Source organism: Rhagoletis pomonella, unplaced genomic scaffold, assembly GCF_013731165.1.
Source record: "Rhagoletis pomonella isolate Grant_MI unplaced genomic scaffold, Rhpom_1.0 Rhpom_scaffold_00002, whole genome shotgun sequence".
Classification (NCBI taxonomy): Eukaryota; Metazoa; Arthropoda; class Insecta; order Diptera; family Tephritidae; genus Rhagoletis; species Rhagoletis pomonella.
In genome coordinates, this window is record NW_023458556.1 from 58,747,968 (window position 1) to 58,761,663 (window position 13,696).

A 13,696-nucleotide genomic window follows, 5' to 3' on the forward strand; every position below is an offset into this window, starting at 1 on the left:
GGTGAAAAGAGAAGTCGGCAGTAGAGCGTGTCGGCGAAAAAGACGGCGAATATTTTTTCACTGGGTTAAAAGCCCTTCCTGATCAATGTAAGAAGTGCATTTAAGTAGAGGGAGATTACATAGAAAAATAAAATTTGTATACATTTCTATCAGCTAATTCATAACCCTAGGCTCAAAAATTTTCACGCTCCCCTCGTATGTTGTATATGTACATATGTGGGTACTTAAAAGTATTTACGCTATAAAACATTCCCAGAGTCTTAGTAACGATTTCAGTCGATATTTTAACCAATACCTTAATTGTGGCCATAATGCAAGCGCGCCTCGTTCTAATTTCCGCCTTTTTGGCACTGTTCAGCATCAGCAGCAGCAGCGCAGCTCCGAATGGACGGATTGTTGGCGGTGTAGACGCAACTATTGGACAATTCCCGCATCAGGTTTCGCTACAACGTGAAGACGGATCCCACACCTGTGGCGGTGCAATTATTGACGAAAGCCACATTCTTACAGCAGCACATTGTGTTGTGGCCGGCAATGGTATTGAACCGTAAGTGCGGAAAATGTGTGAACGTTACTACTAGCCATATTTTTTTTTCATTTCACCTCCATCTACAGTTATCCCGCTAAATACTTCCAAGTGCGTGTTGGCAGCATTCAGCGCACTGCTGGTGGTAAATTATTGCAGCTGAAGCGTATAACCGTCAACAAGGCCTATGGCAATTTCTTAAATGACGTAGCTGTCTTGGAATTGGAGCAACCATTGGTCTTTACAGACAACATACAACCCATCGAGTTGGCGGATGAGGAAGTACCCGTCGGTGAGGATGTAATAATCTCAGGTTGGGGACGTTTATACACAGGCGGTCCGATTCCTCATCGCCTGCAATGGAATACACTTAAAGCTTTGAACACTGAGCAATGTGATGAGCTGATCGGCATGGGAGATGACTCTCTGATTTGCCTGGCTCATGAAGCTGACAACGGTGCCTGCAATGGCGATTCTGGCGGTCCAGCCACATACAATGGTAAACTGGTGGGTCTAGCCGGTTTTGTGGTGAATGGTTGTGGAAGCACTTACCCAGATGGTTACGCTAAAGTAGCGTATCATCGGAATTGGATTTTAGCTAATACTGGGAAATAAAGTGGGGAATAAAGAGTAAATAAAATAAAGTTTTATGTGTGTTGAACTTTGTTACTGTTGCTCAACTCAGAATTTCTGATACAAAAAAAGTCCGAAATGAGTCAGTCTGGTTGACTGGCCTTAACGACTTTCGAGTCTAAAACAGCGCGCTAGTCGTTTTGCTTCTGTGCTAATTGGAAATCCCAAGTGAAACCAAGTCTCTCTCGACTTGGTCTTTGCAACGCAGATGGGACCTTTTTTCTTTCTCTGTTATCAGCAAGGGTGATTCTGCGTTTGGTTTAATTACCAAAGTCGTCTACTTTCTCGAATTTATAACTGTTAACAGAGACGTAGCTGTAAAATGCCTATGCTCTGACTCTTTGTCTGATGACAGGAAAAACTTCGTTCTTTCCTCGTTCACCACCAGACCCATTCACTTTGCTTCTCTATCTAATCCTGATAAGGCAGAACAGACTTCACGGTTATTATTGCTGACAATGGCGATGTCGCCGGCATACGGCAGCAATTACATGAAAGGGAGTCGCCTGATCTGAAACCCCGTTTGGTAGCAAATGGCTTAGAGAGGTCTTTCCCAATTCTGACAGAGCTGGTGGTATTGCTTAACGTCATTTTACATAGCCGTATCAGTTTCGAGGGAATGTCAAATTCAGACATCGCGGCGTATAGGCAACTCCTATCGTATTAATTAAAGCGGCTTTCAAATCGGCAAATATATGGTGTGTGTCGATTCTATTCTCGCTGGTCGTTTGAAAAGATTTGGCGTATTGTGAATACCTGATCTATACTAGATTTTCCAGGTCCAAAGCCACACTGATAAGGTCCAATCAGTTCGTTGACGGTGGGTTTCAATCTTACACACAATACGTTCGATGAGACCCAATAATGACAAATTTAGAAATTATAAAATTTCTTCTCTTTGTTATAAAGTGGAAATCAAAAAAACTTCAAAAGCGAGAATGATGGTATTCTAGTAACTGAGCGATATATGTATTTATGAGACGAAAGCTTTTTGTAAAAATACCAATTTTTTTTTTTTGTTACATATACATATACATATATTCACTTTAACTTTCTGTACTTATAAAAAACTTGAATTTTGTTTATAAAAATAATACAAATGGTACATTTTAATTGAAATGGTACTTTTTTGTTAAAATTTTGATACTAATAAATTTTGTGAAGTGGCAACCATGGTTGCGGCTCCGCTGGCTTGGCCATGTCGTTCGAATGCACAGCAGAGAAACGACAAGCATGCTTTGCTGAACTCTGCCAAAATCGCTTAGGCGGTTAGAGCGCCATATAAGAAGAAGAAAAATATTTTGAAATGTTTTCTTGAATTCATTGAAATGTAAAGGTTTTCTACTTTTATGTGGTGTCTGCTTGAATTAATTTTAAATTTATATTACGAATATTAAATTGGGTAGTGTCGGTAAGGCGAACACCGCACAGTGGTACAGAAATGGGAAAAATTAGCCAAAATTATTGCTTGAATATTTTTTGGCACATAGCTTATTATCCAAGGTATCAGAATCCGTGGTATTTCAAAAAGTATCAGATGTCCAAAAATTATTAAAAATTCGCGGAGACACATAGTTTGGCCTTTTTAAAGTTTTAACGGCTTTAATCAGCTCAACGGATTTGTTCAATTTTTTTTTTTCATTACAACGTAGAATATTTCTGGGAAAAATTTCAAAATAGGGTTGCCAGATATCTGAAAATTTAAAATTATTCAAATTCTGAACAGCATATATCAGTTTCCATACTAAAATAAAAGCCGTTTGTAGAGATAAAAAAAATATTTTGCAGTGGGGTTGCCACTTTTCTAAATTTGCAATTGTGTTTATTAAAAACTGTATTTACAATTATACATATAACAATATGTCTGTCAAACAGAATGTGTTTAAACAAGCTTTAACACACAACATACTTTTGGGTATGGAAACTATGCCATGCCACAAACAATTATTTCTATTTAAATAATCCAGCAATAACTTTGTCCACTTTTTCCATTTATGTACCACTGTCCACCGCAACCGAATAGGTAGAGCTGTAAACTGCCATTCAGTTCCCGCATTCGAAAACAGCTAAACGCACTTGTTTTTTTTTTTTCATTGTCTACTTTATGCTTTTAACTACGTAACCTAAAAATCGAGAGAATTTTTTTTGATTTCATTGAAAAGATAACCCAACTAAATCTTAAGTTATGGGAATCAAAGGAAAGATCTTTAAGATTTTAAAATATTTTGAAAGGATTAAAAAAATTAATATGAAAATCTTCTTAAGTTTAAGTGTGTTTTGTTTTACTGATATATGTAAATTACCTGTAATGTGAGGGCATGTGATGTACTAGACATATATTGTAAATCACTCAACCACTTGAGTTTTGAATTTCTCCCTACCTATTTAACGCAACGCATCTTTCAGTTATCTGTAGAGTGCAATGTCCCATCATTTTTCCACACTTCATCTTATTATTATTTCTTACCTTTTTCGCTTTAAAGTTTTTCCTAAGTTTCATTTGTATTTTACTATCCATCACGCTTAGTACATGCAGCAACGCAATTGAATCACGTCACAAGCTAAATTGGTTTTCCAATCGATGGTCGCGAAAGAAAAACAGACAATTATGAAGCCACAAAAAAAAATTTGAAACGATTATTGCGATTGTGAGCGCTTACATATGTTTTCCTTGCGCAATGATCTTGATCTTTCACGGTTGTTGCACTCTACTTACTCGACGAGCAATTCGTTTTGAGTTGCTTATATGTACTATATTGAAGCTATCCTAAACAATTTCTTAATTTTGCATAACTAAAGATTTTATTTCTTTTGCAGGTCGAAAAATCTACAGCAGTCAGTACACAATAGCAATAATTGTCAATATTGAGGTAACGACGACAACACTGCACTCATTATGATTCTGCGGCCCGCATTTGTTTCATTTTTCCTGCTGTACGCCTATCATTGCCTCGCCCAGTCGACGAATGAACTCGACGCAGCACTGCCCGAACCCCGTGCTTACATACCTGATTCACAGTATTTGGATTTTGTTTATCATGATCACGATGAATTGACAAGATTTCTAAGGTAAGATAACTTCAAAGAACTTATTAAGGGTGGTCAAAAAAAAAATTAAATTCGGAATTTTAATTTTCTCACCCTCTAGGATTATTCTCTATCGGAAAAATATACCCCCCCATTTATTATTTTGAGAAACAACTTTTCGTAGAAATGGTATAGAACTCTTGAAAATCAATATATTTCGATCGGATAACTCTGATTCTCTTCAAAAGGCTTCCAAAAATGCTAAACAATTGTTTATTAAACCATTATTTTATGCTTAAGTTTTTTATGGGTCCCCTTTTGCAGTTTCTGGGAGATTTGGCGAAAATAAAAAAATAGGGAAATATTGTTTTCTGTTATAGAACAATCCTAGGGGATGGGAGCATAAAAATTCCGATTTTACTTGTTCACGTTATTCGATAACCAAATAGTTAGCTGGTAAGAACGAATACCTACGTACATGTATTTTATTTAGTGCTGCGAAATGGTTACTGCCCGGATATGGTCATTCAATTTAAAACACTCTAAAGGCCTCCGAGAATGAAAACATACTTTAGTTCAACGTTTTTTAACGACTTTTAAGTATTCTCCAATGTCTTATCAGCGCCACTCTTATCTTGATTAGAGTGAAAATTCCTACGGTACCACAGCAAATCTCTTTGGTTTGCTTGCTTGGCATATATAAGTACTGTTAGAAAATTATATTCTTGAGTTCTGCAGAGAGTACAAGAATCCACAGACTTAGAAGACCTCATAGATCATTAACGTTTGGCTGCAAGTAATGTCGGAACTTGCTAGCCGCGGAGCATTTTCTTTGTGCTTCCCACTGAGCACAACTCAAACAATACACATGCAAATGTGGATAAAAGAATCTTGCGCAGAGGACTGGAAAGTCGTCAAAGGACCTGTTCGTTGAGAATACTATAAGGTGCAATAAGTATATCTACCCCCAAAGTCTTTAAAAAGCCTTTGGGGTAGGTGAAATCTTCTCAGATCATCTTTAACAAAAGTCGGAAGAAAAGAAGCTGGACTTAAAGTATGCTTTTGGTTGTGTCCGTCGCAAAGGAATAAATGATATCACATGCCGATGGAAAGGGAATTCCCTCAAATCCAGAAGCCTAACTTCCGCTCAAGAGCAGGAAAGAGTCAGTTTCTGCTCAGTGAAAGAATTTCCACAAGGGTGACTTATATATCTCTCCTTTGTTATGATCCACTTTAGAATTCGAGCTATTCTGACTTCTAAGTAAGCTTCCATTCCAGTGCTACATGGGTGACATTGGCTTCGCATTCAGAAGTAGGTTTCAAGACTCCCATCTCAAATCTTCTACAAAGTGTGCTAAAAATAGTCGCCAATTAGTGCAATCAAAATGGAAGAAGACTAGCTTAGTTATTTTCTCCAGGAAAGCGAAACAGAACAGAAATGCTTGTACCTTCTCTTCACAGAGAAAATATACGTTTGCTTTTTGATTTGGTAAAGGATGCCGGTCAATTGATCCACAGTGTGTGATGTACAAATGATGCACTTCTCTAAAAACTCAAATATCTGGGAGTTATCCTTGATGACAAACTTTGATAGAATCCACACCTACATACATCTCTTCAATAGTACAGGGCCTACATTCGGACCTGCCCTAAGCGACCTAAACCTGAGCTGACTTAAAATATCCAGTTGGTTGAATGTAAGAAACTTGCCAACACATTTCAACATACGCTGTGCCCGTGTAGTGGAAGGAAACGTCAATAACAAAAATAAATAATATAAAAAAAACTTTTTAATATACAACGCTTTTATAAATGGACTAAAAAGTAGAAAATAATATTTCTCAGTCCCATAGAATTTGTTTTGATAACTTTTGATTTTGAAATTTTAGCAAAAGTCATTATAAACAATCTATGAAATTGAAAATGAAAAACGTGGAGCGCAATAGATATTAAAATAATTCAACGATATTAATAGAAAGGTGCACACACATGCATTTACATATGTATGTACATACAAACGTGCACCAATTAATTTTATTTAAAGAAATGGCGTGTCGTCTATTTCCGCTGTAGCAAACGTAGTACATAGGGCGAGATCTAGATGTCATCTACCTCGCCCTATTCACTACAGATGTCGCCCTATGCACTATGCGGAACTTTTCAAAGCAAAGGTTTTATGGTGTCGGACACACAACATTGAAAGTTTCTGGATCCACAACATTGAAGGTTTCTGGACACACAACATTGCAAGTTGATAAAAGCGTTGTAAAAAACATGGACCGCGGATCTCAGGGCGCTTCAGGAACTGCTGCTATCATTTTAATAAGAAAGTGGCTCCATTGTTTACATTAACAGGTCTATTCTGAACGTTACGGAACATATTGTAACGGAGAAATTAAAAAAATGCTTAAAAACCCTGTTTGTACCTGTTACAAAATTTGTTTTATCCGCGACGAATAGAGCTGTAAAACTCATTTCTGGTTACAATGCAGTGAATCAGAGGTTAGGATACTTGCGGCTTTAGAAAAGGAGAGAAAGAATGAGCAGTGACTTCGTGGACCCATTTCTTGGGATCTAAAACTTGAGGGTAGTTTTTTCATACAAAACTAACTGGGACAATGAACTTCCTTAACCCCGAAAAGATATCCAAATTTAGTATACATATGACTCTAAGACCGAACCTGGTATTGGAATCATGGAATGCAACCTAAACTGGTGCTTTTCATCAGCTGACGCAAACTAACTCTGTCTTACAAGACGAAGTTCGTGACTGTGAATGTCATCCAATGTTATCGCCTTGAAATCATGCGGGATCACTTCAAAGCAGAAGGCCTTAATTACCACCTAGATATCATAATGAATACTGACACCGCAGAATTAATATTGGTGCGAGTAATTTATCTCCTTACTTGAAACACCAGTTTCCGTGTCTTAGTTGACCAGAGTTTCAGTATCTGTTTTGTAAACCTTCAGCTTCCCGAAGCTATAGCTATCCTATTGAGGCGAGACCATATTCCACCCCTCGTCGGCACCTAGCGACCTGTGCCTTTCCTTACTATCCCATTTTGAAATCGAGAATAAATGATTTCACATATAGAATGTCCTCTTTCACCTTCACGGCAACGATCCGTATGCTGGATTTAATGAGTGGCCTTAGAGGGGTGTGCTCCTTGGCGCGACCACAGGTCATCAAGTTGTTCCTCTGGTAATCCGAAACAATCGCAAAATACGCTATTCGCTGTTTGGTGAGCTTACCACTCTATAGCATGGGACGCTCATCCCGGTCTCCCTGTCCTTTGAACTTTTCGTCATCGTCGAGAAGACTTCGGCTTCTCTTACCAAACTCGACCATATTTTTGGATGCGGTTGAACCTGGTATGTCTTGTCAAGGGATTTTTCTGCCTTAGGAGAGCTGTTTGGGTTAAAAGCTGTAGTTGAGGAATGCCTTTTTGAGGAGCGGTTTTCATTTTATATCCGTAATTGCTCAGCTCCCAACTTGGTTGATTCTCAGTATGGATCTTATGACACTTTTATCCGGCTCTCAAAGCGGAAAGAAATGGAGGAAGCTGCATACATATGTATGTTTTTAGTTGTCCTAAGTCGAAACTAACGCGCCCATTGTTATAGCACTATTATACCAAAATAATTTTTTTATTTCACTTCCGTTCAGAGCGACAAGCGCACGCTACCCAAATTTGACAGCGCTTTACTCAATTGGAAAGTCAATACAAGGACGCGATCTCTGGGTTATGGTAGTATCATCCTCACCCTACGAGCATATGGTTGGTAAGCCAGATGTCAAATATGTAGGCAACATACATGGCAATGAGCCAGTGGGTCGTGAGCTGCTACTTCATCTTATACAATATTTCGTGACTAGTTACAATACCGATCAGTATGTCAAGTGGTTATTGGACAATACACGCATACACATTATGCCGTCGATGAATCCAGATGGATATGCGGTGTCTAAGGAAGGCGCCTGTGATGGCGGGCAGGGCAGGTAAGAAGCGCAGAATATTTAATAATAAAAATGAATTTTTCATTAAACTAAATATCTTCCCCCACTTTCAGATATAATGCGCGTGGCTTCGATTTAAATCGTAATTTCCCAGACTACTTTAAGCAGAATAACAAGCGTGGGCAGCCCGAAACAGACTCCGTCAAGGATTGGATATCAAAAATACAATTCGTGTTGAGTGGCAGTTTGCATGGGGGCGCTTTGGTAGCCAGTTATCCGTATGATAATACGCCAAACTCTAGTAAGCATATACATAGAAACTTCTATCACAGATAAGGTTGTTTAAGATTTTCAAGTCAGTGACATAAGCCTTCATTCACCTGCAAAGTAGCTACGTAACAGATAATATTAACAGATAGAGAATTTCCCTAAACTCGCCAATGGCTCTTCCATTTCATTATTTGAACATATAACCTCACTAAATCATCCATCGTCTTTCCTTTGTTTGTATGTAAAAAAACATACCGATCTATAAACTTGTATTACCGATTTCCTTCCCCATTTCCTACCGACAACATGGCTGCTCAAAGGAATATGTCGATCATCGGCTTTGTGCGCGAGTGAGTAGTTTGTTGCAGCGATTTGTTAGCGGTTGTACCTACTACCAAACTAATTATTCAAAATATACGTACAAAAGTTTTCAACTCTTATTTTCTTCCTTTTCCCACACTTCTTGCCGCCAACATGTCCCCTTGGCACAGTGTTTCAAACTTACTCGGCGGCACCTTCACTCACGCCCGACGATGACGTCTTCAAGCATTTGTCGCTTGTCTACGCTAAGAATCATGCGAAGATGTCACGCGGTGTAGCTTGTAAATCGGCGACGCCCGCCTTCGAGAATGGCATCACAAATGGCGCTGCGTGGTATCCACTCACCGGTGGCATGCAGGATTACAATTACGTGTGGTATGGTTGCATGGAGGTGACGCTGGAAATTTCATGCTGCAAATATCCACCTGCCTATGAATTGAAGAAGTACTGGGAGGATAATCAGCTGGTGAGTTGGTGTGAGGGAAAGCTGCGGAAATACAACTTTCTAATAAATTTTTTTTTTATTTAATTTTTAGTCCATGATCAAATTTTTGGCCGAAGCGCATCGTGGCGTACAGGGTTTCGTGTTGGACCCCACTGGCACGCCTATTGAACGTGCTTCGCTGAAGATCAAGGGACGTGATGTCGGTTTTCAAACGACGAAACATGGCGAGTTCTGGAGAATTCTGCTGCCCGGATACTATAAGTTGGAGGTGAGTGAAGAATTGTTTGTTTAGAAAATTCATTGATCAATGAATTTATCTTACACACACTATTCTTATTTTATTAGGAGCTTAGAATTTTACCTGTAGGAAATACATGTGGTTAGAACAAGCACGATCTATCGCAGTGAGTTTTTCATAGAGGTCTTATGTCGGAGAAAATTTAAACCCTATTAAGGACGATTTAGTTGTGTTTACTAATCTAATCCCAAACAAACAACCAGCCCAGGTGCAACTGTCAATCTAGACTTCTGTCCATAGCCATTTGAAATACTAGGTTACTACCTATTTCCTATCTATGTACTATATAAGTATTTATAACTAGAGGATCATACAAAAATTTGCCCGCATTCGAAGACATGTCTGTCCAAATCATTCTTTCGTCTACGGCTCCGCAATATTCTTCGAAACAACTATAGCTGATTTATAACGACCTCAGTTGGTAGTTTAAGTATTTAGGTTTCCGATTACACCGTAGTGCAATGTCAAGTGTTAGCTTTTTCGTCCAACGCCCTTTTGCTTTGTTTGACCTTTAGATGACCTCTAGATGACTTTGATGAATCAAGGGCCCTCATATTCGGATTCAGCGACAATAAAACCCTTCCATTTGCATTTTTATTTTTGTTGAATAAATTTTATTCCATATTTGACCCTCAAATGACTTCGAACCTGACGTGATGGAGATTAACAGAACTCGGATTTGCATTCAGCGAGTCGAAAGCCCCATATATATGAATTTTCAGGTTTATTCAATGAATTTTTCCCTACTCCCATTTAGCGCGTCGAATATAGAGCTGGCACGACCACGACCATCGATAGTCGATAGTCACAACCACATATAGTATCGATACTGTCGAAAAGCTTTGGTTCAATATTCAGAAACTATTTCATTTTTTGTAAACCTGTGTTATCTTTGTCTTAGTTTTCATCTTAATTAATCTCAAACTCAATCTCGATCTTATTCTTAATAGTATTTTTAATATCAATCTTGATTTTAGCCTTAATCTTAGTTTTAAGCTTTATTTTTACCTAACACCCTTATTCTTAATCTTACTTTATTCTTAATCTTAGGCTTAGTCTTAATCCTAATCTTTATCATTATCTTAATCTTCATCTTAATCTTAATATTACCCTTACCCCTAATCTGAATCCTAATCATAACCTTGTCTTAATCTTAGTCTTAATCTTAATGTTAATCTTAATCGTAAGCTTAATTTTAATCTTATCCTTAATCTTAATCGTAATCCTACTCTTAATCTTATGCTTAATCTTGCTCTTAATTTTAGCTTAATCGTGATCTTAATCTCAAACTTTATCTCCATTCTTAGTCTTAATCTTAATCTTACCCTTACTCTTACTCTTAATCTTAATCTTAACCTTAATCTTAGCCGTAATCTTCTTTTTAATCTTAGTCTTAATCTTATTCTTAGTCTTAAGGTTAACCTTACTCTTAACCTTAATTTTGATCTTAATCTTAATTTTAATCTTAGTCTTAATCTTAATCGTAATCTTAATCCTTACCACCCCGCCTTTCTTCCTTTCCTTTCTTCTGTCGCTTTTTTCATTTCATTGGAGTTTGGTACGCTCAACTATCGCCCAACGATCGTGTAGTTTAAATCGATACTGGAATTTACATCAGTGATACTCAGAGAGAGATTTCACTCTGTGCGGATTGGGGATATAAAAAATGTAAATGGTCTCTATTACGGTGTCACAATAGCCAAATGGCTACCTAACTCTGCTTTTTTCCAACGCTAAATGAGGGCAGCTACCCTAACCAAACCTAAGCTACGAAGGTGCTGCCTCCTTGCCAATTATTCGTGATTGTTAGAATTTCTGTTGTGGCTCTGCGATTTCTTCACTCCATTAGGTGTCAGGCCTCACAAAGCCTTTATGGTATGTGTAGCAGCATTTTCCGCTTAATCTTCAAAAAAAAATTCCATTTAATGGTAGATCCATATTTTTAGCAGCTCTGTAGTAGTTATCAGAAGTTGTAGCCCATTTCGTGGACACAATTAGCTTTTCATTGAACGTAAACATATGTATATGTATGTAGGTTATCCGATATCTGGCATTTACTTAAGCTAAAATAGTGTAAACATTATCCCGCTTCTAGCAGAATGTAAGACTTTTACCAAAAGAATTTATTGAATAGCATCTTTCGTGTATTTCAGGTATTCGGCGAGGGCTATGCTCCACGTGAGGTGGAATTCATTGTTGTCGAACAACATCCAACACTGTTAAACGTCACATTAACGCCATCGAAGGTAAGTTACTGACTATTGCTTTCATTTTTTTAGTGACCCTTAAAACTGCCAATAAGCTTTTTTAACTTGTAAATATTATAAATAATGATAATTAACAGCAAAACCAATTGCATGTTGCACATTATTAAGTAAAATAAAACAATTAATTTTGTTCTTTTATCTAATTAAACACACTTTAACTTGAAAAAATATATATTTTTTCTCTTTTTATATATTTATTCTAATCTTTTTGTATGCGTACTCTTTTTTGGTCACTTTTGAAACCCGTTACAAATTTCCCTTTTTTTTATTACTGGATACCTTTTTTTACTACTTTTGTATGTATGTATGTTACGATTTCAGCTGCTTGTCACACCAACGACAATTGCCACCACCACCACAACAAGTAAAATAGCCACAATTAAGAGCAATGGCAGGAATGGGAATGATAGAATAATTTTCCCTAGTAATTAGTTAGCTTTGAAATTAGTAGTTAAACGGCAAAGAATTAATAAATTTAAAATAATAAGTAAATAGCAAAAAGGGATATTTATTTTATGTCGAGTGATTATCATTGCAAATAAATATTTTTAAATTTAGGAAAACATATTTGCTTGCGACCAAATCTGTTCCCGGTTTATGTTTTTAGTAATCATTTTCTAATAATAAAAATTGCAATAAAACCAACACTTACAATTTTTTAAAACAAAATCGTAAATTTTTTTTGAAATGCTATTTATAGTTTAAATATGCAAATATGTCTTTTAAATAGGTATTCATGTAGACTTGTTTCCTGTAGTATTTTCATTAATTTTATTTTATTGCGTTCAGTTTTTATTATTTTAATTTATTTTGCTTCATTTGCGACTGGAGGATAAATGAGGTCCAATAGGTACACTTTCGTTTATTTCTGCCAAGCTGGTGAGATCCTGAGCAGGATCGCCACCGCTTGAAGTACCTTGTTCCGAAAAGCTAGACATTGACATAGTATAGATGAATCGATTCCTCCGTTTCGAGGACCCAACAACTTCTGCTTTTAGAACTTTTCGGTATACGCCACCTTTTTAGCATTGATGCAACGTCAAAGTCTGCTAATGATGACCCTATAAGAATTCTTACCGAAAATTTCGTTAACGTTAAAAGTCCCTCAGTTCGTTTCTTATTCAACTTATGAGACTTCACAGTCGTCGCCCTTGGTCTATAGTTCATTCTTTATGCCTTCGCCAAAATTCAAATTTCCACAGTAAATCACAAATCGGTGGTTGTAGGAAGGTTTCCGCCTCGATGATCGACTCTCCAGAATGCAGCAGAGAGAGGCTTTGATGCGATTTTGTCATGCCAGTGACACTTCTGAACAATGCTTGACTTTAACACATAAGTGTAGATCATGCCATCATTTCCCATTCTTCCGTAGCTGAAAATTGTAAGTACCAAAATGACGTAGAGTAATCAGTGTCAGCCTTCCTCCCGCTATGCCGCCTGAGGTCCTCTTTTACGGCTGCACCAGTAATGAAGACTTGTGGTGGCTTTAAGTGAAGGATCATATTCTACCATTCCCTGTATTATCGCTATTACTAAGTAATTTCGGCTCGTAAAATGTTTCAAGTCTGTCCCATCCAGTATTTTGTCTTGCCCACTTGGTAATATTTTCTAGGGCCGATTCCATCTTGGAATGAATTTAAATGAATACACTCGGAGGTTTACCATTGCTGCCGAGGGCAGACTGCTATTGGAAAAAACTTTATTGTTTATTACTATTTTGATGTTGTTCGGACACTGGGCTCACAGAATGGTAACGCGCACTGCTAACCACTACACCACAGCGGCCGCCATTAAGCTTCATCAAAAAACGAATTAGATACTCGCTGACGGCCTCGAGCATCAATTCCGTTAGACGAGCGTCTACTAGTAGCCAGTTAGATATTTGGCGTTATCTTTCCAACAGGGCTGACTTTGCCAATAATGCATAACTGCAGAATAGCGGACGAGT

General features: G+C 37.6%; 2 protein-coding genes across 4 annotated transcripts in view; both read left to right on the forward strand.

The window, feature by feature from the left end:
• The window catches only part of LOC118733871 (carboxypeptidase M), a 60,911-nt gene that overhangs the window by 44,197 nt on the left and 3,018 nt on the right, over nt 1-13,696 (forward strand). The window contains exons 3-9 of one of the 3 annotated variants that reach the window (XM_036463495.1): nt 3,977-4,228; nt 7,857-8,189; nt 8,261-8,448; nt 8,894-9,204; nt 9,275-9,451; nt 11,635-11,727; nt 12,070-12,327. In XM_036463495.1, coding sequence (XP_036319388.1) covers nt 4,056-4,228; nt 7,857-8,189; nt 8,261-8,448; nt 8,894-9,204; nt 9,275-9,451; nt 11,635-11,727; nt 12,070-12,180 — 1,386 coding nt within the window. In that variant the 5' untranslated portion in view covers nt 3,977-4,055 and the 3' untranslated portion in view covers nt 12,181-12,327. Of the gene's footprint in view, nt 1-3,976; nt 4,229-7,856; nt 8,190-8,260; nt 8,449-8,893; nt 9,205-9,274; nt 9,452-11,634; nt 11,728-12,069; nt 12,328-13,696 lie in introns of those variants that run through there. The other 2 variants (XM_036463493.1, XM_036463494.1) reach the window with 2 other exon arrangements.
• Nucleotides 312-1,206, forward strand: LOC118733875 (serine protease SP24D-like). Its single transcript, XM_036463499.1, has 2 exons — nt 312-547; nt 616-1,206. The coding sequence occupies exons 1-2, from the start codon at nt 312-314 to the stop codon at nt 1,139-1,141; spliced, it is 762 nt and encodes a 253-aa protein (XP_036319392.1). The 3' UTR covers nt 1,142-1,206.

Bases quoted from the DNA above. Each gene is read 5' to 3' on its own strand.
- LOC118733875 (XM_036463499.1), top strand. From the start codon at position 312: ATGCAAGCGCGCCTCGTTCTAATTTCCGCCTTTTTGGCACTGTTCAGC. The intron at 548-615 runs GTAAGTGCGGAA...CTCCATCTACAG, and splicing joins GCCGGCAATGGTATTGAACC to TTATCCCGCTAAATACTTCC.